This window comes from Alnus glutinosa, chromosome 11 (genome assembly GCF_958979055.1).
Source record: "Alnus glutinosa chromosome 11, dhAlnGlut1.1, whole genome shotgun sequence".
In the NCBI taxonomy this organism is placed as follows: Eukaryota; Viridiplantae; Streptophyta; class Magnoliopsida; order Fagales; family Betulaceae; genus Alnus; species Alnus glutinosa.
In genome coordinates, this window is record NC_084896.1 from 19,259,579 (window position 1) to 19,280,137 (window position 20,559).

Consider the following 20,559-nt stretch of genomic DNA (forward strand, 5'->3'; position numbering starts at 1 on the left):
AAGAGAAAATGAGAGTATGCGGGGGCTAAGGTTGGATCCATGACATATAACCTGTGGGGTCCCAGTCCGAACAGTTCACTAACCCGTTCGGACGAGCGTTGACACATAAGCATGCAACAGGCCACGTGCGTCCGGACGTGTAACCTTACCGTCTAGCCACCTGTGCCGCACCCGTCCGAATGCATGAAGAGACTGTCCGGACGCTTCACGCTGAAAAACAAAAACTGAAGGAAAAATTGCAGAAAAAATATTTTTCCTAATGTCAGCTTGAGAACACGCATGTATAGTCAACTGATAAAACAGTCAAATAGCATCTAAAAACTATGCAGAGATATAAAAGAGAGTTCAGAGTTCAATCAGCACAAAATTTTCTTGTAGACAGAAAATTTAAATAGATTACTCAACTCATGCAATGCGTGTGTATGTGTGTGAAGACTTTTCTCAAAAGGTATGAATTTCACTAATATGACAAAAAGCAACCAGATTTTCTAGACAAGAGAGAAAATCAATGAAAGATCAGTCAAAAGTCAAACTTTATAAAGTACTAGGGCCTAACCACCCTCATATGATATACTCCTCCTAAGATGCAGCACCTAATTGTTTTACTTGTACCATGAAGGACAAGGTAAAGTTTTTACTTGCACCATGAAGGACAAAACATGAAGCTAACTCAATATAGAAGCAGTGAATATAAGCATATAGCAAAAAAAACTGAAGAATTACTACTTGATTCTTGTTGGTGTTGCAGCCCAAACAAAATGCTAGAATTTTTAGGCTCTAGGTTCAACTAGCATGTTGGTCAATTTGGCCATCTTATCAAAAACATCTCTCTTATTTAGAATTTTCAAAAGTAAAAAGTCAGAGAGGAAAAGATGTATCTTAGGGGAGTCTTGGAAAGTGCACATTTTCATCGCATGAGGAAAGTAACTATCCAGCTTTTACAATCACGGGAAAAACTTAGCAGATATATAGTCATAAACTCTCAATCATATCTAAACAAAGTCAATTAATGCACATTGAACTGAGATATCAGGCAAAAATACATGCAATATTTGACATGCCAAGAAAAGAAAAATAAAATTCCTTGCATTTTCTCCCCCAATTTTTTTTTTCATTTTTTTAAAAAAATAAAAAACAAAAAAAACATGCTTATATGGAAATAACATCATAAAATAAGCAAGGCAAGATCAAACTTGTGAAGGCTCAAAGTTGCCAATACAGAAAAAAGTCGCCCGACATGCTTTTTCTATCTTCCCCAGATAGTACCTACAATATTCTCTCAAGAAAAATAGGGGACAAATAACAGTGGTTCCAAGATTGCACAGTAAGCACAAGATATAGCAAATAAAAGATCAAGCAATCAAACCTGATGCCTTAGGATTAGGTACCAAATCCTAGGCATGAGTACCTTCACCGACTAGGTGAGTCCATTCCCCCTCATGGGGTGAATGTCTTCCTTCTTCCTGACCCAAGCCTGCCTTCTTATGGGTGGTTGTTGGCAAGACTTAATCTGTTGATCCATTCACTGCATCATGCTTTGCATCCAAATAGGTGGCTCATTGCAGTATAGATCATCTTCCATCTTCTGCGGCTTTTTAAAGTGCTTGGATTTGCCACTATGATTGGCAGGTACAAATAACTGCTGAGTCCGCTGATGCTGAGGAGCTTAGTGCCGTGGTGCATTATGCCAAGGGGCTTGATATTGGGAAGCCTGATGCCTTGGAGCTTGTTTCCATGGAGCATGATAAAGAGCCTGATGCCATGGAGTCTGATATTGGGCCAGAGGTCTGGTGTCGTAATTTGCTTGTCTGGGCACTTCTTTCTTGACCTTTGCTCTCTGAGCTTTGAGGAGGGAGCACTAGGGTCGAACATGCCCACTTAGTCCGCAGTGGTGACATATGGGAGATCTTCTGATGAGCGGTAGCTTCTGAGTAGCCAAAACATCTCCATTGATTTTGTCCTTCCTTTTATCCTCAATTGTGGGTGGAGGCTCGGGGACTATAGGCTTAACAAAGATAGTCTTGGAAGTATAGGGAATATCAGAAGGAGGAGCTACATACCCGAGACCAGTTTTGTCAATTGGGCTCTTCTGGATTGATAGTATGTGAGTCAACTTTTCATTGGTGACTCTCTCCAATTGTAGTTGTGTCCTAGCAGCTTCTCTAGCTTATGTACCTTGAGCAACAATGAACTCTTCTCAGTCTGTAAACTGTTCAGATCATGAATGTGCTGCTTGCAAGCTTCCCTCAGCTTTTCGAACTCTACATAGAGGGTTTTATAAGCCTCCTTGAGTTCTTCCCCATCATCACTGTGCTCTGAGTAAGAATCTTCCTCTTCTACATGAGGAGCCACTAATGCTAGAAATTTCTCTTGCTCAAAAGCTTCTGCTTCTTTGGACTCATCACTGAGAGTTATGTTATATGCCTTCCCCTTTCCCTGCTTGAGGTTCCAACAGTTAGCCCGGATATGCCCAAACCCTAAGCATTCAAACATCTTGGGCCTCTAGGATATTCTTCTCAGCTTCCTTTGGTTCAGATTTTCTGGGGGCCTTCTTTATCTTTTCGGAAAATTTCTTCTTGAACCGCTCATTTCTCATTAATCTTCCGAAATTTTTAAAAGTGATGTGTCCAAAATATTGTATATTTGGACCCCTTAATTTGCATTTGTTAAGCCTTTAGTTTTGTTATTTCTAATATTTGTGGTTAGTTTTGGTGTCTCAGTGTTTTACAGGTCATTGAGAGAAAATGATGATTTTTAAGAAAAATTGCAAAGAAGCGAAAAAAAAAAAAATCGTCTCAGTTTGACTCATTTTCATTGTGATTAATTTGAATCGTTATTGACTTTTATGATGTCAATAGTTGAGACAAAAATGTAATCTATATATATATAAAACAAAACATGGAGACAAAACATGGAGGCACCTTTAATTAAGAAGGCAAGGACCTATAGGTTGTTTAAAAGGTGCAAGCTAAACCTAGCAGCACGTGAACTGGAGAAAAATTTGTTTAGAGTGATGCACCGAATCCTTGAAGACCTACAGCATTGAAATCACGTGATTTAAGGGAACTTACACCAGGAAACATGGAGCCTACTCTGCAGCAGCAATCTTTAATGAGATGAAGTTTTCGGTCAACAAAAAGGTAAAACAAATATAGGAAGAAACAAATTTTCTCTCTTTAGGAAGGCAACACCCAGAACTTTTTTGCAAGCAAGAAAAAAATGAGACCCAACTTGTCCCCTTTCGGCCAGCTAGGAAAAACAAGAAGGAAGGAGATGTTAGAGAGGGGGAGAGGCGCCACTTTTCAGCTAGTGTTTCAAACCTATCTTTTCCTTATAAAAACCAAGAGACACCAGTAGTGGTAGAAAAACGCAGTCCAAAACGTGACTGGATGGTAGCTCCAGTTCATGCTGGTTTTGTTATGATTTCATTTTCTTTACAAGTTTCTATTTAGTTTTATTTTGCAAGTTCAGTTCTTTTCATTTTGCAAGCTAGTTTCTTGTTCTGTTCTTTTTATTTTGCAACCCAGAGTTCTTTTCCTGTGTAAAAAAAAAAAAAAAAAAAAAAAATCACATTGTGACTGGATGGTATCTCCAGTTCACGCTAGTTTTGTTCTCATTTCAATTTTATGTTGCAAGTTCTGATTCTGTTATTTTTCTTTTTCTTTTTTCTTATTCTGTTCTTTTCTTAAAAATAATAATAATAATAATAAGGCCAGACGTGACTGGGGGTATCTCCAGTTCACGCTGGTTTGCCTCTTCTCTTAGCAGTTGTGTTTTCTTTTTCTTTCTTCTTTTGTAAACATAGAGTAGTTCAGTGGTTTTTGTTTTTATATTCTTGTTCCTTTTCTTTCCAGCATGACCCAGCCTTGTTTTTTTTTTTTTTTTTTTTGTTTAAAGTGAACCGGACGTACGTGACTAGAGCCTCAACTCCTGTTCACGCGTGTTCTCTTTTAGTGTAGCAATTCTGAAGTGTTCTTTTTTTTTTTTAATGATTTCTTCACACATTAACTACTTGTAAGCTTTTCTTTATTAAGTACTCATTCATAGTTTCTTTTAATGTATATGTTTTTAATTCAAGTTAGTGTGTTGTTTCAAGTCATGGGAGGCTAAAATCCTCAACTAAGGTTGATGATGAAACCTCACCATTGATAACACATACATTCTTGTTATGCTATTTGTACAATCCAATGTTTATTAAAATGTTATTCAGGTCCCATTCATTTTATTGATTTATGTCTTTGGATTGAATGTTTATTGATTAAAATGTTGGATATTTAATGTGTTTCAACTGATGGATACATCGATTTATTTGATTGAAAAAGGATATCCATTTGTGATTTGTTTATCAAACGGATACAATGGATGATTTGATTTCAAATGGGTATTCGTTGTGATTTATCTTTGAGTGAGATTCATTAAATGTTTTAACATACATTGTTAGGGAACTTGAGTAATGAACAAAGTTTAAATGTTAATCGGGGGTATGAATAAAATACAAGAGTGTGTTATTTGATTTGGTTAAACGAATTCTAAAACCTTAGTACTTTTTATCATTTGTTCTATATCAATTTTAATTTTAGTTTGATATTTTGCATGCTAAAACCAAAAAATAAATAAATAAATAGATTTGGAACTAGGTTAAGATAGAATAAGTTTAAATAGAAATGAATTTTTACAACGCAATTCCTTGTCGATCGACCTCGCACTTGCAAAACCCTTTATTGCAAATGATTCGTGCACTTGCAAGTTAAATAAATTTGCACAACAGCCAGCATGGCCACAGCTTTTTCTTCATCCTCAGAGTCGTCTCCAAATGAGACTTCTACCTTCTTCTTGGAAGCTTTCAGGGCAATGGTTTTTTACTTTTTGACCGGGGGCAAGGACAGCTCATAAGTTTGAAGAGACCCAACCAACTGTTCAATCTTCATCTCTTCCAAGTCTTTGCTTTCTTCAATTGTAGTTACGTTGATTCTGAAACGCTCAGACAAAGATCTTATAATTTTACGGAAAAGTTTTACATCCGAGACGGTTTTCCCAAGACTCATCATTGAGTTTCTTAGGTCACTCATTTTGGAGTAAAACTCTCCGAATGTCTCATCCTCCAACATCTTAATTTCTTCAAATTTAGAAATCAACATTTGAAATTTGGCAGATTTAACAAGTTTAGTGCCTTCATATGTTGTTTCTACAATTTGCCACGCCTCTTTAGTGGATTCACTGTTTGAGATTCTTGCGAATTCAGATGGTGCAAGCGCTTGGCAAAGAGCATGGAGGGCTTTATCATTGGAAAGTCGTGCGGATTTTTTAGTGACTAGTTCGAGAGTTGTATCCGTTGGCTTGGTCCAACCAGTTTCAACAATATTCCAACAGTCAATAGATTTTAAAAAGAACCGCATACGAGCTTTCCAATAGCCATGGTTCGTACCATCAAAGGCAGGAACAATATTAAGATTTTGAGATGTTGAAAAACAAGTAAAAGTTAAAGGAAAGATAAAACTCAAGAATTGAATCTAACAGAGTGTACCAAGCTCTGATACCAATTGATAAATAAATGGCTTCTGTATTCACCGTGTGTGTGTGCACAATGTGTTAACAAAATAATCCAAGTACAGAATTGAAATGACAGAAGAATTTTGTTAACGAAGTAGAAACTCAATCAAGAGAAAAACCACTTCGGGGCAGCCAAACCCAGGATATCCATTATTCAGAAAACAAGACTAGTTACAAAGCAGTAGCACTCACATAATCTTATGCAGTGGTCGTACCTTGAACTTTGATGTGTAACCCAACACGAATGCCTTCCAACCAAGTCTCCTACTTAAAGGGGTCTTCAATGGAATCCTTTACCTTAGGGTCAACCCCTAAGATAGACTTCAATTCAGCTCAGCAACAACACATAGCAGCAACAGCTTAAGAGAGATAAACTCAGCACAATAACTCTAAAATATAACTCTCTAAGCATTATGAAATTCAATATCGAATTCTTGCAATTCTCAAGCTTAGGGGTCTCTATTTATAGGCTGCAGGTTCAAATGAGTGCCTGGCTTGAAATACCTAGGCGTCGTCCGGACGGTAGACATAGGGCTTCCGGACGGACAACTGTGTGATCGGCTATTCAAATTTCGCTGAAATTATTTTCTGAAATGAGCCACGTCCAGACAGTGTTGCCTTGTCGTACGGACGGTTGCACCTTAGCTGCACACAATTTCCATACTAAGGCTTCGCCCGTCCGAACTATAGGAATGGTCGTCCGGACGGTTGATCTGATGCACGCAATTTCCATATGAGTAGCTCGAGCGTTCGGACCATGAAGACTGGTGTCCGGACGTCTTGATTTTGAATGCATGACTTGCCTTATGGATGAGCGCGTCCGGACCGGAATCCACATCGTTCGAACGGTTGCAGCTGTCTTCCTATATCTATCTTTTGGAAAGAAATCTCATAGTTGATCAAGCACTGAGTGGCGTCCGGACGTACTGCTGAAACATTTGGACGGATGCCAGCTAGAAAGGTTCAAAGCTTTTCGACATAGAGGAAGGTTCGGACGGAAAGTTCTCATCGCCGAACAGATGATGCTTGGACAGTTGAGCGTCCGGAAGGAATATCACGTCGTCCAGACAGTTGCAAGGGAACCTAAATTATGTTTCCCTATATAAAAAGCATCATTACATAGAAATAATTTTGTCCCACAGAATGTAACCAATTACATATTAACAGTGCAAATATTTATAGTCAAATGAATTCTACACTGCAAATACTTGTAACGCTTCCTATATAAGAAATAGGCAAATCTACCATTAAATAAAACCAAGATGTGGTCCTACATATTCCAGTAATTCTAGACGTCATACTCATGTCTCTCAAATAATGATGTGCCTTTTAAAATCACTATTGGACTTGTAATTAATCATTATTGAATTTTGATCAAATTGTGATTTTAAAAGCCACATCATTATTAGAGGGACATAAGTATGACGTCTAGAATTATTCTACAGATTTAATGATGGATTTACAAAATGGATAAGGAAAAAATGGATAAGAGATGAATGTGTAACATCGATCTCTCTTTCTCTAAATGTAAAAACCATACAATAGAATGATCTATGTATAGTTGAAGAAATGCGTTGGTGTCATTCTCTTGCCTTTCTCTTTCTTGAACAAGAGATGTGCAAGAAAATGAAACCAAACATTTCTTTATATATATATATATATATATATATATATATATATATATATATATATACTAATAGTTATTAATATTTATTAATAAATATTTACATGTATATATTAATAAAAATAGCTTATATAGTATATTACTTATCAAGTAACAATAATCAATTATATATATTATAAATATATAAGGATAAATTAAATAACAATAGTTTATACACACACACGCACACTATAAACATATAAGTAAATGACATAAGTATATTCAATAATTTATGTTATATGTTATAAGTATATAATATATACTTATAACACTATTACACTAAACAACCCACCTCCTGTTGTCATTGTCTCATACGGACATTTAGTGTTAACACTAAATATCTTGTAGTTAAAATATTAAGAATGTAGTCATGTAGTGTATAGTTATTTATAGTTAACTAGTGTATTGTGTGTATTAAACTTAGTTAACTAGCTAGTTAATTGGCTTAGTTATATTTATATATAGATTTAATTGGTTAATATATATATATATATTAAAAAAAAAACCTCAGATAATAAACCATATATATATATATATAATAAACATTTTTTTTATTATTAAAGTCAATTTTATATATTAACCATGTGTATTAAACTTTTTTTTTTTTTTGCTATTATTAATAAAAATAAATTCTTTTGGATCTTCTTTGTATTTGCTTGCTCACAAAAGTCACACACCAATAAAATAAAAACAAATACACACCCCTCACAAGAATAATTGGCTTGGTCGGTTGTCCCACGTGGAAAAAGTAAGAAGAATTCCCCACCTAAGTAATCTATAAAAGGGATGCAAGTCTCTCTTATTGAGCCAAAGCTTTGTAGTCACACATAAAAAGAGTAAGGAGAATTCATTGCCCAAGTAATCTATAAAAAGGGATGCAATCCTCTTCTCTTGAACCAAGCCATGTGTGTCATCACACATGCCAACAAAAGTAACTTTGAGTTTTTATTACAAAGTTGCCCTCAATTTGTTGGTTTGGAAGTTAAAAGTTTTTATTAATGTTATTGAATTCAAGAGAGCCCCTTTTATCCGAAATATCTGTAAAACTCTCTTTTTACAGTCTCCAATAAAACTTTAACACATTAGGTAAACACACCAAATAGAATAGAGATGAAAGCAGCCAATCCATCATCAAATTGGGGCACTTTTGTCTTTTCCTATTATGGTTTAGCCAGATTTGAAACCAACAACCTGTTCCTAGCCACCAGCAACTGCAGCGGCCGGCTCCACCCTCACCACTAATGACCGGATCTTTCTTCTTTTCATTGACGCCCGACCTACCACTGGTTTGGCTAGATATGGGCAAAGGCCACCACCCCTTGTAGGTCCGGTTTCTCTCTCCCTCTCTCTCAACTTGCAGACAACAATGGTGAAACCTATTATAATTGTTGTACATTTCATTATCTACCTCTTCATCCTTCACTTGTTTCACTCCAAAGCTTATGCAAACCTAGATGTGGAAGCTCTAATGGACATCGAACCCCATAGAAGAACAACCCAACCAAACAAGAAAACCAATTTAAGATTTCTCACCCAAATCAGCCATCATACAATCGACCATGAACCCCATCTCAACAACAATCAACAACCCAAAGAAAATCCAATCAACAAAACCCTAAATCAAATTTCTCAAATCAGAACAATCAAAGGGAAAATCCTTACCTTGCTAGAGTTTTATGCCTCCTCCACTTTCAATCTCACTCACGGCCGGCATCACACTCTTTTTCGGTGTATTTCAACGGTGGCTCCATGAATTCCGGCGACAACTTTGGCTAGAGAGGTGGGGTGGTTTATGGGTCTCTCTCTCTCTCTCTCTCTCTCTCTCTCTCTCTCTCTCTCTCTCTCTCTCTCTCGATTCTCATCTACTTGAAACTAGGTGAATTTCGACGGTAGCTTTGGCTAGAAGGGTGGGGGAGACTCAAATTTTAATACTCGTCTTGAGCTTGGCTCGAGCTCGAGTCCGTGAAAATTTTAAATGAGCCAAGCTTTGACAAGCAATACTCGCCCAAACTTGGCTCATTTAATGCCATATTGGATTTTGATCTAATGGTGATAAAAGTCGCATCAATTTTATTAAGACTTTAGAAAGGACATGAGTCATTCTTTTAGCATTACTCCTCGGTGAGGTCTACAAAATGGGTAACGACCTCATTACTACATCTGTCTTTTATAAGCTAGGAACCATCTTTTTATCTTCCTAAAATTGATGACTTTTAAAATCACCATTCAAAAGGTTAGTTCTTAGGATTACTCCTTTTATAAGAATAGGGACTAAGAGAATATAAATTCTAGGGTGGTGGTTAAAAGTGTGATAAAAGGCATAACTAAAATAGTAAAATGTAAGGATTTTCATAGGATGACTCAAGTGAGTCAAGTATACGGGGATACTACTTATGGAAAGTCATATACAAAATGATAAGGGCATAATGATTAAACCACAAAAAACATTCAAGTAATACTATACATTACCCCCTTCATGTTTCATCTCCTCAATCTATATAGCGTGGTTCTCACAACATTTGGTGTATGAGAAGATTTTAGTTGTGGGTACCACGCCACATGAGATTAGGGGATAGGAGGGGATGGGGTGATTAATAGAATTACTCAAAACACTCACATACAAATTGACAAAATCCTAAACCCGATAGCAGTTTGCGAACCCCTAAAAAAAGACTATAAAAAAGAATTCCAACCAAATCAATCCACCCAACGGTCACCTACAATCAAATTGATCCACCTAACGTTCACTATAGGCCAGAAAATCAAAGGTCCTCTGTATGTTTGTTTTGTATACAAAGGATATCCAAATGTATTCAATAAAAAATGAGAATGGGAGATAATTGTAGACGATGCTAATCCAACAGGGAGACTCTCCTCTATTCAGTTTGTTTGGACGATTGAGATCGAGGTAGAGACATAGACAGAGAAACAAAAAGTTTACTTTTAAATTGAAGAGAGATAAGGGTCAGAGACTCACAAGGAAGGAATAGTTGGAAACCCATATCCGCGACCAATATGTTCTTCTAGAGAGTGTGGAATATTGAGACAAGAGTTACAAGAGCTTAAGATAAAAGAGTTATAAACACTCAATAGACAAGAGTTATAAGGTTGTTTGTGTAAATTAAATTCATTATTGTTAGTGTAGAAGTAGAAAAGATGTGTAACGTTCAAACTCTTTATCTAGAAATAGAGTCTTGTATACTATCAAATAATCAAGAAAAAATGTAGCCAAAACGCTTTGATGTGTGGACAAAAGCCATAAGCCGAACCACCTTAATTATTTATGTCTCTCTTTCTTATTTTCAACTTTTCCCTAGATTATGTAATCTCACATGGTATCAGAGCTTTTTTGGCTCACGCCAGAATTGATTACAAATGGTCCTATGGAATTTTCTATTTCTTTTGCCATTGCATAAGCACAAATTCAATGTTGCGTCCCTTCTATTGCATATTTGCATAACCTCATTTTGCTTGAAAAAAAAATGCCCAAAGAAACATATGTTTGGTCCACGTGCCCTATTTAAGGCCTATAGTTTGCCTAATTCCAGCCAAAAAGTAGCCAATGTTCATGTTCCGGCCATAGTAGCCGATGCTGGCCCGAGTCACTGAAGTCTAAGTTCTGGTCATAGCAGCCGACGTTCCAATTCAGGCCATAGTCATTTTTTCAGCCCTTTGATGTTCAAGATCAAACCTCAACGTACTTGATCTACCTTTGAGTTTGTGGTGGCGTATTAAGACAAGAGTTACAAGAGCTCAAGAGACAAGAGTTACAAGCACTCAAAAGACAAGAGTTACAAGATTATTTGTGTAAATTAAATTTATTATTGTCTATGTAGAAGTAGAAAAGGCGTATAACGTTCAGACTCTTTCTCTAGAAATAGCTAGAGGCTTGTATACTATCAAATAATCAAAGGAAAATGTAGCCAAAAGGCTTTGACGCGTAGACATAGGCCATAAGCCGAACAACCTTAATTCTCTGTGTCTCTCGTTCTTATTTTCAAGTCTTCCTTGGGTTATGTGATCTTACATGTAGGGGTGAGTAAAAATCACAAGACTCGATCCGACCTGCATGCCCCGCCCTGATCCGATCCGCACAGGTAAGGTTTTTTGTTTAGACTTGCGAGCATGGGTTGGGTTTTTGTAAACCCGTGCAGGGCGGGACGGGGCGCGTGTTGTGTTTTTAAAAAACCCTGGCGCCTCGCCTTGCATCAATCCTTATAAGTATGAAAAAAAAAAAAAAAAAAAAAAAAAAAACCCTAACAATCTAACATATTGCCCTTACCTCCTGTGCCCCAGTCGTTCTCTCCCTTTGTTTTCATTTTTCTCCTTTGAAGTTCAGAGTCTTCTTCACCCCGCCGCTCTTCATCTTCTTCAATCTTCACCCTCCCTCACTCAGAGTGAGTCACTCTTGCCTTCCCTGTGCTTTCTGAGGAATTGTTGGTGCTTTCTGATTTATCAATCGTTGAGAAGTTGTCAACTTCTTTTCTCTTCTTTTTCCTCATTGATTTTATGTTTCGTTCATGGTTCTTTGATTTTTTTTTCTCTTTGAGTTTAGTGGTTTTGTTCTGGTTTTTGATTGGAGGATTGCTTTGTAAATGCTATGGTTTTAGTGAATTTGATTTGTAGCTTCTCCTCTTGATTTCTAGGGTGTCTCTGTTTCCATTTGTAGCAATTCAAAACCCCAATTCCTCATTTAGTTTCAGTTGTTTAACTTCTAGAAATAACTTTGAAAATGGTAGCCAGGTGAACAAAGCGATTTAAGTTATTCTAGGGTTTTCTACTTGGCGTTTAGTAGAACCCCCCCCCCCCCCCCTGCGGCATCAATCCGCCCCGCACCAACCCACCCTGCACGGATATAACTCATTTTTTGTGGTTCACGGGTGGGATTTTCTAAACCCGCATGGTTGCAAGGCGAGGGCAAAAATGGCAGAAATCCACCCCGCCCCATTTCCACCCCTACTTACATGGAAGAAGACATCATAGGCCGACCAAATAGGGGATTTTATTGTGAGCTTTGTACATGATTTTGAAAAGAAAACTAACAATAAAGAGCTAAACTAGATGCTTTAAAAAATTGTGATTGATTGCTATTTTTCCTTTATTTCTTTATTTCTTTTCATTATTATTATTCCTTTTTTTTATTTTTTTGTTATTTTTTATATTGGTAAATAAAGAGAAATTACAATTAAGAACAACACATTAGAATTGGGCAACCCAACAAAAAGCACCAAATCAATAAGAGAAAATAGAAAGTGAAAGGTAATGCATAAAATGAATAATGCGGCCCTATTGATTCTTGGCACGAATACCAAGAAACTAGACTGCCAAAAAAGAGGTCAAACAAGGCGTGGATAGAGGCATGACTGTCACAAGACCCTTCAACTCTATTTGAACTCTTATGATACCCTTCAACCCTACCTAAACGCCTGAAGGGAAACAGAGAAAGCAAAAACAAATAAAGAAAGGGAAAGCCATAAATTTAAGAACAACAATATAACATAAAAAAGCCACCCCCCCCAAAAAAAAAAATAATAATAATAAAAAGAAAAGAAAAGCAACACAGCAAGACCAGCAAGGGGTACCGACGGTAGTCCGCTATCTTTGATCCCACGCATTAGCGCATGGAGGTCATGCTCCAACTCAAAGTGGCCAGATGAGAGAAGACCACCCAAAGAGACTTGTAGCAGTGGCAGAAGACAACGAATGAGGTGACAGGAGGCAACATGCGCAGCAAAAGGCTTTCCATGCGTCGACATGTGTGAGACACATGCTTGCGAGTGAGATCTACTCATAGGTGCATGTGGGCCACGCGTGCTAGCTGGACAAAGACGAGACGAGTGGTAGATGGAAGTGATGAGGCCGAGGAGTAAGGTAAAATTGCCAAAGACGATGGATAATGCCTCCAGGAATGCATAAAGGACCTTTGAAGAGGCAGTTTGAGCTTCAAAGGAGAGTAGAAAGGGGTTGTAGAAAGGGAGGGAGTCGTCAGCACTCGGAAAAGAACTATGAGTTTTGGTCTGGAGAGAGAAGCGAGCGTTCTGGCCTAGCAGAACAAACATTATTATTATTTTTATTTCTTACTATTCTTTCTCAAAATATTTTTTTTTTTTAAAAAAAGAAATTATATATATATATATATATATATATATATATATATATATATATATATATATATATAAAACCACTTTTTACAGGGGGAGGGGGACTATCAGCTTATCCGTTGTGTTTGTTTGTTTTCAAAGTCCAATCTCTCCCAAACAGGCCTGCATCTCAAATGACACGGTCTCTAAATTTCCAACCTTCGAACCGCTTATACCAATAACATGCAAATCCCCACAATACCTCTATACTCATCTCAAATATTCCCGCCTAAATCCCGCTACATCCTGCCAAAGATCCATCCTTTACCACCAAAAGCTCATCTTCTTCCACACAGCTTCTTCTGTAGAAGACGAAGAATGGCTCATCTTGGGGGATTTGGTTTTGGTGTCAGATCACAAGTCGGGGGTAGCGCTTCAAGTGGGGTTGATGATGGGTTCTGTACTTTTCTAGAGTATGTGGGTAAGGGAGGAATCGACGTGGGAGATGATCTGGTGGTCTTGCTTGATCACATACAGTATGCTTGCAAGAGAATTGCAGCTCTGGTGGCGTCTCCTCTCAGTTCCAGTCTTGGGAAACAGGCCAGTGTTGCCGGCAGCAGTGGCTCTGGTAGGGATGCTCCGAAACCGCTTGATATCGTCTCAGTAAGTTGACTTACTGTTCTTGGTTTTTTTTTTTTTTTTTTTTAATCCTTCTTTATTTACATTGTCTAATGTGCTTGGTCAATTGGTTGGTAGTCTTATAGATGCTTGAATTTTGTTTTCGATTTGGGATTTCAGTTGGGAAGAAGTGCTTTTTATTTTATGCTAAGGGTCTTTAGGGGTTTGGGTATCTCTTGTACCTAATGAAATACGCACTCTAATTGGATTTGGTGCTAATTAAATCTTCTATTTGATAATTACGAAATTAGACGTCTAGGATTGGACGAGCTATAGCTTCTACATGAATTGTGTAAGCGTCATAGTGATTTTATATTTAGAATAGCTCCCCTCATAGCAAAAAGGAATGCGTCTCCAGGATCAACCTGTATTAGACACTGATGCCCTTGTGAAAATATTGGAAAGCTTCTCCCATGGACTCAGCTATGCAAGAAAGTGAGTTTTTTATCATAAAAAAAATTGACTGATTGCATTATTGTGTCACACTTTGCGGTTTGGCTTAGAAGAATGATAGACTTGGGAGACTCAAAAGTTTCTTGATACATACATATAGAGTATTTAAGATGTTACATGGTAATGGAGTTTGGCCCAGATCAGCCAATCATGCTTGTTGTTCTGACAGAAACTCCAATTATCTACAACCAGGAGTTCCGCCTGAAGAAGCAGGGGCTTTTCAGTTTATATATCCCATGGGAGTATAAACGAAATAGAAATTATAGCTAAGTAGGTTTCAAAATGAAATATGCCATTAAGTAGAGGAGTCAACAGCATGCACACGTAGGAAAGGCAGTCTTTCGGTTCATTGGTCTGGTCTTTCGTTTGTATGTGCATCGGCTTGTTGGTGCTTGGAATGATAACCTGCGCTAGCCGCTCAATTTCTAGATTGGTTAAGTTGTTTCTTAGGTTCATGAGGAGTTACAGGCAGATATGGGAACATGCAGTATGTCAATCCGTTGCTTGTTAGCGTATCCATTTTCTTGCTGCTCAACCATTGCTTGTTGGGAAGGTAGGCATTCAATTGATAGCTCCCATATTCTAGTTCTTGTGAGGGTGTCTTTTGCTTGGATCGGTCTAAGTGGTTTAGCTTCTCGACTTCCTTGAGTCCAATAAGCAGGATTTAATACGAGAGTCAGAGGACTTAGCCTCCCTCTTTTGTACCCCAAGATTGACAGTTTATCTTCCTATGGATGGATGTGAGGGCATTCTACTTCTATTAGTTTCAACAGAATTATTCTTTTACATCCTATGGTTCCCTATAAGACTCATGTGGCACTTCATTATTCGAAGTATATATAAGAATTATACAATAAAGGGCTCTTGCTGATACTACATTAGAGATTATTTTGTTGCGATGGTTACTTAGAGATATGGGAGTCACTTTCTATGGGCCTACTATTCTCTTTTGTGATTAGCAATGGATTGAGCTTTAGAAAGCCTTGTGCGTTCCAATTTAGATTTTTATCCAACCCCCCCCCTCCCCCCCCCGCCCCTTGGGCTCGTGAAACGGCTTTGCTGCAATGGATAGTAGAGGGTCCATAGTACCCAAAGCATTGGAGTGATGCAGTAGCCGGGAAGGGGCACTTCTACACTACCATAACTTCTTAAGCATGGAAAATGGTGTGTAAATAAATAAAGAATATCATTATCCAGGTTCAGCCTTTGCAAGAACATCATCTCTTTATATATATATATATATATATATATATATATATATATATATATATATATATATATATATATATATATATATATATATATATATATATTGTGCACTTATGTCACATAAGAGGTGGCCACAACCATATTCTATAACTGCACAATACATGACCACAAACATATGGGGTACTGGTAACCCGCATAGAGTGAGTGGATTATAAAAGGCACTCATGGGTGCTAATTCCTACATTGGTTCTTTACTAGGTGAGATTAAGCTTTATAATTGATTCTATGGAGCTCTAAATTGACTAGTCCTTTTGGAGTGATAGCATAAATGTGACTAACATTTTTTCTAGGTCGTTACATAAACTAAAAGGAAGAAGGCACCCTAAGTATGGTGGATCATTTACCTAGAATCAGGGGTACTTTCTAGAAAACCGCTTCTTATGGAAATTTCATAGCTTAACAAACCAGTTCCAAAAGTATAATGCAAAGACACCTAAAATCTGATCTAGTGACAACATGGCAACCATGTCACGTGGATGTTTAGTTGGATAAAATTGAAAACTAAAAGCTTTCTTTGGTTTGAGGAAGAAGACTAAAAATTACTTATAAAAAAAAATCTAGATTCATGTTTGCAAATTAGTACATTGTATTGTCTCCTAGTAGGTTGTGTTTTTGAACTACCTCATAAATTGGCCTTCAAAATCTTTGGAGTGAATTTAGACTATCTAGTAGATTGAACGTTTTGGAAGTTTTAGTAAAATTTATATTAGAAATATTATATATACCCTATGTGAAGGAAGAGTGGAAAACAACATTGAAAATCAACATTCTCTTTTTATGTAATAGAAATTTAGTTGAGCATTTCTCCCTTTTCCCTCTCTTTCGCTTGTGGATTGCTGTTATACATTGGCCCTTTCTCCCTCCTAAACCTAATCCTCATCATTTAGTATCAAAGCTTCCAATTACACTTTTCGGTCATCTTGCCTTACTTTTTCTCATGGCTGCACAAGGGGGTAGAGGAAGGGGAGACTTGATAGATGAAAGAGATGATGAACTTCGAGCACTTTGAAGACAAGTTGAGCAACTTGCATTGCAACTTGAACGCCAAGCAGCTCATTGTGAGCATGGTGAAGCAAGTCGTGGGTCTTCTAGTGACGAACCCAATGTGAATCCCTTTGCCGATTGTGGTGAAAGGACATTCTATTGAGATTCTGGCACTTTTTGAAGATTGACTTACCGGAGTTCCATGGTCTCCTTCAACCCGGAGAGTTTCTTGAGTGGCTTAGTGCCATTGAGAAATTATTTGACTACAAGGTGACACCAAAGAATCAACGTGTGAAGCTAGTAGCAAAATGGCTTCATGGTTATGCTTCGACATGGTGGGATAAAGTCCATGAGATGAGACTTTGCAAAGGCAAGCGTAAGATTTCTTCTTGGGTGAAAATGAAGTCTTGGCTTAAAGAGATATTCCATCTAGTGTACTTTGCTCAAATGGCCTATTCTCAATTTAACAACCTTCGCCATGATTCAAAAAGTGTGATAGATTACACTGAAGAATTTTACCAACTCATGGCTCACAATGATATTCTACTCAGCTAAGGTGCATAAAGCCCAATAACTCAGTGATCACTCAAAGATCACTCAGTGATAAAAAAAAAACTCAGTGATCACTCAATAACACTTGGGCCTATCATTATAGGTTGTGTCCAGCCTTTTTTAGCAAACCAAAATTCACAATCAATGGAAGCTCAATTAAGAAAATATTCTGACAATGCTTACCTCAGAAAGGGAGGTTTGGTAACATGGAAGCAGTAATATCTGCCAATGTCCAGCTTTCCTTGTCTGGATTTGCCAGGAAAGGGATAACCAGACTTGTCATGGCATTGAGCTTTGCTGGAATAAGCTTAAGCTTATTTTCCTAATATTCTTGTATGATTTGATGACTGATATAGGCGGTATTCTTCTTTTCTTTTCTTTTTTTACCTCTTTTTTTGGATTTTTTAGATTATAGACTGTAACTTCTAAGGAACCTGTTGTATATTTCCTGTTTTGCTTGTTATGCCCTTTCAATGTACTATTTACTTATCAAAAAAGAAAACTCTTGTCTACAGCAAGTAGGTTTTCTACCACCAGTAATGGTAAAAAAAGGAAGAAACAACTATGACAGGCCAATATTTCTTGTTTTGCATTGTGCAGAATGAAATCATTTTGTCATCTCTTCGCAGTTCTGGAAAAGTTGCAGCCATGGCTTCAGAAGAAGATGATGCTCCGATCTGGTTAACTGATGATGGTTCATTTGTGGTGGTAACGGATCCCCTTGATGGTTCTCGAAATATTGATGCATCCATTCCAACTGGAACAATTTTTGGAATCTATAACCGCCTTGTGGAACTGGATCATCTCCCCAAGGAGGAGAAGGCTTTGCTGAATTCTCTCCAAACTGGAGCGAGGCTTGTCGCTGCTGGGTATGTTTTGTATTCATCAGCTACAATACTCTGCATCAGCTTTGGTTCAGGAACACATGCATTTACTTTGGATCATTCAACCGGAGATTTCATCCTCACACATCCGAGCATTAAAATTCCTCCTCGAGGTAATGATGAATAAGTTCATGTGAAGTGCATGCTACTAATGCATGAATATATGCTATCATAGCCTGAGTGTATCTATTAACCATGACTTTTCTTTGCACATAATAGAAATTATTAGAGTGACCCATTTGATTTGCATTAGTGTGGTAAACTCTTTTAATACATGGCATTATCTGGTGGATTTTACTCTTGTCTTGGAAATATTTTCAGGACAAATCTATTCAGTAAATGATGCACGATATTTTGACTGGCCCGAAGGATTAAAGCGGTATATTGACACTGTGAGACAAGGGAAAGGTAGATACCCCAAGAAGTACTCAGCCCGTTATATATGTTCTCTTGTAGCTGATCTCCATCGAACTCTAATGTATGGAGGGGTAGCAATGAATCCCAGGGATCATCTTCGTTTAGTTTATGAGGCAAACCCTCTTAGTTTTCTTGTGGAGCAAGCTGGGGGCAGAGGTTCTGATGGTAAAAGAAGGATTCTTTCAATTCAACCAGTTAAGCTGCATCAAAGACTTCCTCTATTTCTTGGAAGTTTGGAAGATATGGAAGAGTTGGAGAGCTATGGAGATGTTCAACAGAAAGTAAATCCTGGTTATGAAGTTTGACGCTGTGGTAAATCTCCAAATTCCATTGCTTTTGGTAAAAATCAACTTTGGGTTCTTTTGTGTTGCTAAAGATCTCCATCTTTCGAAAAGAGAATTTACAAGTAATCCTAGAAACTACATTTTAGTTTCACAGTTATCTCGCAATGGTGATGTGGCAATCCAAACGAATCCTTAAATAAGTCCTTGTTAAAAAAAATCAAGAGTTGGTTTAAATTGTCATGTCAGCATTATGAAATAGTTGTAAGATAAAAATGTAAAATATAGTATATCTTCAATTATGTTTATATCTCGCCACCCAAACTATCAAGAGTAGTGAAATTCCTATCTTCCCTTTTTTCTTTTTCTTTTTTTTTTTTCCCTATTCTTCATACCCATCTTCCCAGGAACTAGAAGTAGCGTGAAGAGTTTAGACTTGAAACAATAGAAGCCTAGAAGATGTCTTTCTGCTTCTTCTAATGGTCAAATAATGGTCTTCTCTCTATTTTCTTGTTCGTTTTAGAGCATCTGAGCAGTAGGAGCATGTGAAGATTGTGTACAGTGTGCTCTTGTGATCTATGTGATTTGTTTTCTGTGGTAAAAGTATTCTAATTGGACATATATTTGCAAGCTTTGTCCATTATCAAACAGGAGCCATGATTATATAGGACATCATATGGGGCCAATTTTGTTGTTTGTTAATTTTTTATGTTTTTATATTAATTTTCGGGCTTTTAGATTTAATGGTTTTGATCCTGATTTTTAATTGTGTTTGGGATTAAGGCTATGTTTGTTGAACAATATTAAGAATATGAGAAGAAAAACCATGCCAAAGTTGAAAATTATATATAATTTTTTTTTTATTATTATTTTATTATTTTTTTATTATTTTTTTTATAGATAAGTTGGAAACATACCGAAGCTAAAGCTGAAGCAAATGCAGATATAAACTTAAAAGAAACTTCAGCAAAGCTAGAGTTTAAACTAAAGCCGAAGCTAAATCTTATTGGAATAAAAACAAGCCTAAGGTGGGCCCTTGCCACTAACAATTGGAACGGAGGAAATAGGAGAATGATAGGTGGGAATGTTGCCAGGAATGAACTTGGTTGCAGCCCAAAGTGCTGCGTAATGAGCACAAAAGTTTGCATTTCTGTTAGAGCTTCCAGGCTGACCATGAAGAACCTGTTGGGATAGAGTCAATAGATTTATATATGGTATTAGAGATGTGCCAATCCTGCTACAGTTAGCTGTTGTAAGGCTAATATAACTGTTTGTGAGTCAACCCCAAGGATGAATCTCTTAAGATGTAAGGAGGATGCTAACAAAATAGCCAAATGGGCAGCTAAGGCTTCACCCATATTTGGAGAACAGTGAAGATTAGTCTAAGAAACTATGTCAATGATTTGGCTTTTGTGATTCCAACAAACAGCTGCTTGGTGTTCCCTTCCATGCACTGAACTGGGTCTCTCCCTTCCCCCGCATCCGCCGTTAGTGGTCCGCGGCTGTCCGTGGCAATTGCAGTTGGAGAGAGGTCCACCAAAGTAAGCGCGTGGCCTACACACGCCACCTTCGGCCTCTAGGGACACCCAACTCCTACTCCCCCGCCATTTAGATATTGTTGTTGTGTTATTGTTTTTGCTTTTATTTTTCATCTGGTGTATTTCTGCGCTTTTATTTTTGTAACCCCTCTCTGTTGTCTCTGTGCTTGTATTTGTTACACATTTGGTGTTCAGGTCTTCTGGTCTCTG

General features: G+C 37.4%; 1 protein-coding gene across 2 annotated transcripts; it reads left to right on the top strand.

Annotated features, from left to right (window-relative positions):
- Positions 1-13,391: 13,391 nt before the first annotated feature.
- On the top strand, positions 13,392-19,497 carry LOC133881973 (fructose-1,6-bisphosphatase, chloroplastic). 2 transcript variants are annotated; one of them, XM_062321054.1, is made up of 4 exons: positions 13,392-13,956; positions 17,830-18,226; positions 18,435-18,842; positions 19,219-19,497. In XM_062321054.1, exons 1-3 carry the CDS (start codon positions 13,537-13,539, stop codon positions 18,833-18,835), a joined length of 1,218 nt encoding a protein of 405 aa, XP_062177038.1. In that variant the 5' UTR covers positions 13,392-13,536; the 3' UTR covers positions 18,836-18,842; positions 19,219-19,497. The 2 variants fall into 2 exon arrangements, with proteins under 2 accessions (XP_062177038.1, XP_062177037.1); XM_062321053.1 differs by lacking the exon at positions 19,219-19,497 and having other exon boundaries at positions 18,435-18,965.
- The last annotated feature ends 1,062 nt before the right edge of the window (positions 19,498-20,559 follow it).

Coding starts and splice junctions, on each gene's coding strand:
- LOC133881973 (XM_062321054.1), top strand. CDS start 13,537: ATGCAAATCCCCACAATACCTCTATACTCATCTCAAATATTCCCGCCT. Junction 13,957..17,829: donor AACCGCTTGATATCGTCTCA/GTAAGTTGACTT, acceptor TGCATTGTGCAG/AATGAAATCATTTTGTCATC. Junction 18,227..18,434: donor CATTAAAATTCCTCCTCGAG/GTAATGATGAAT, acceptor AAATATTTTCAG/GACAAATCTATTCAGTAAAT.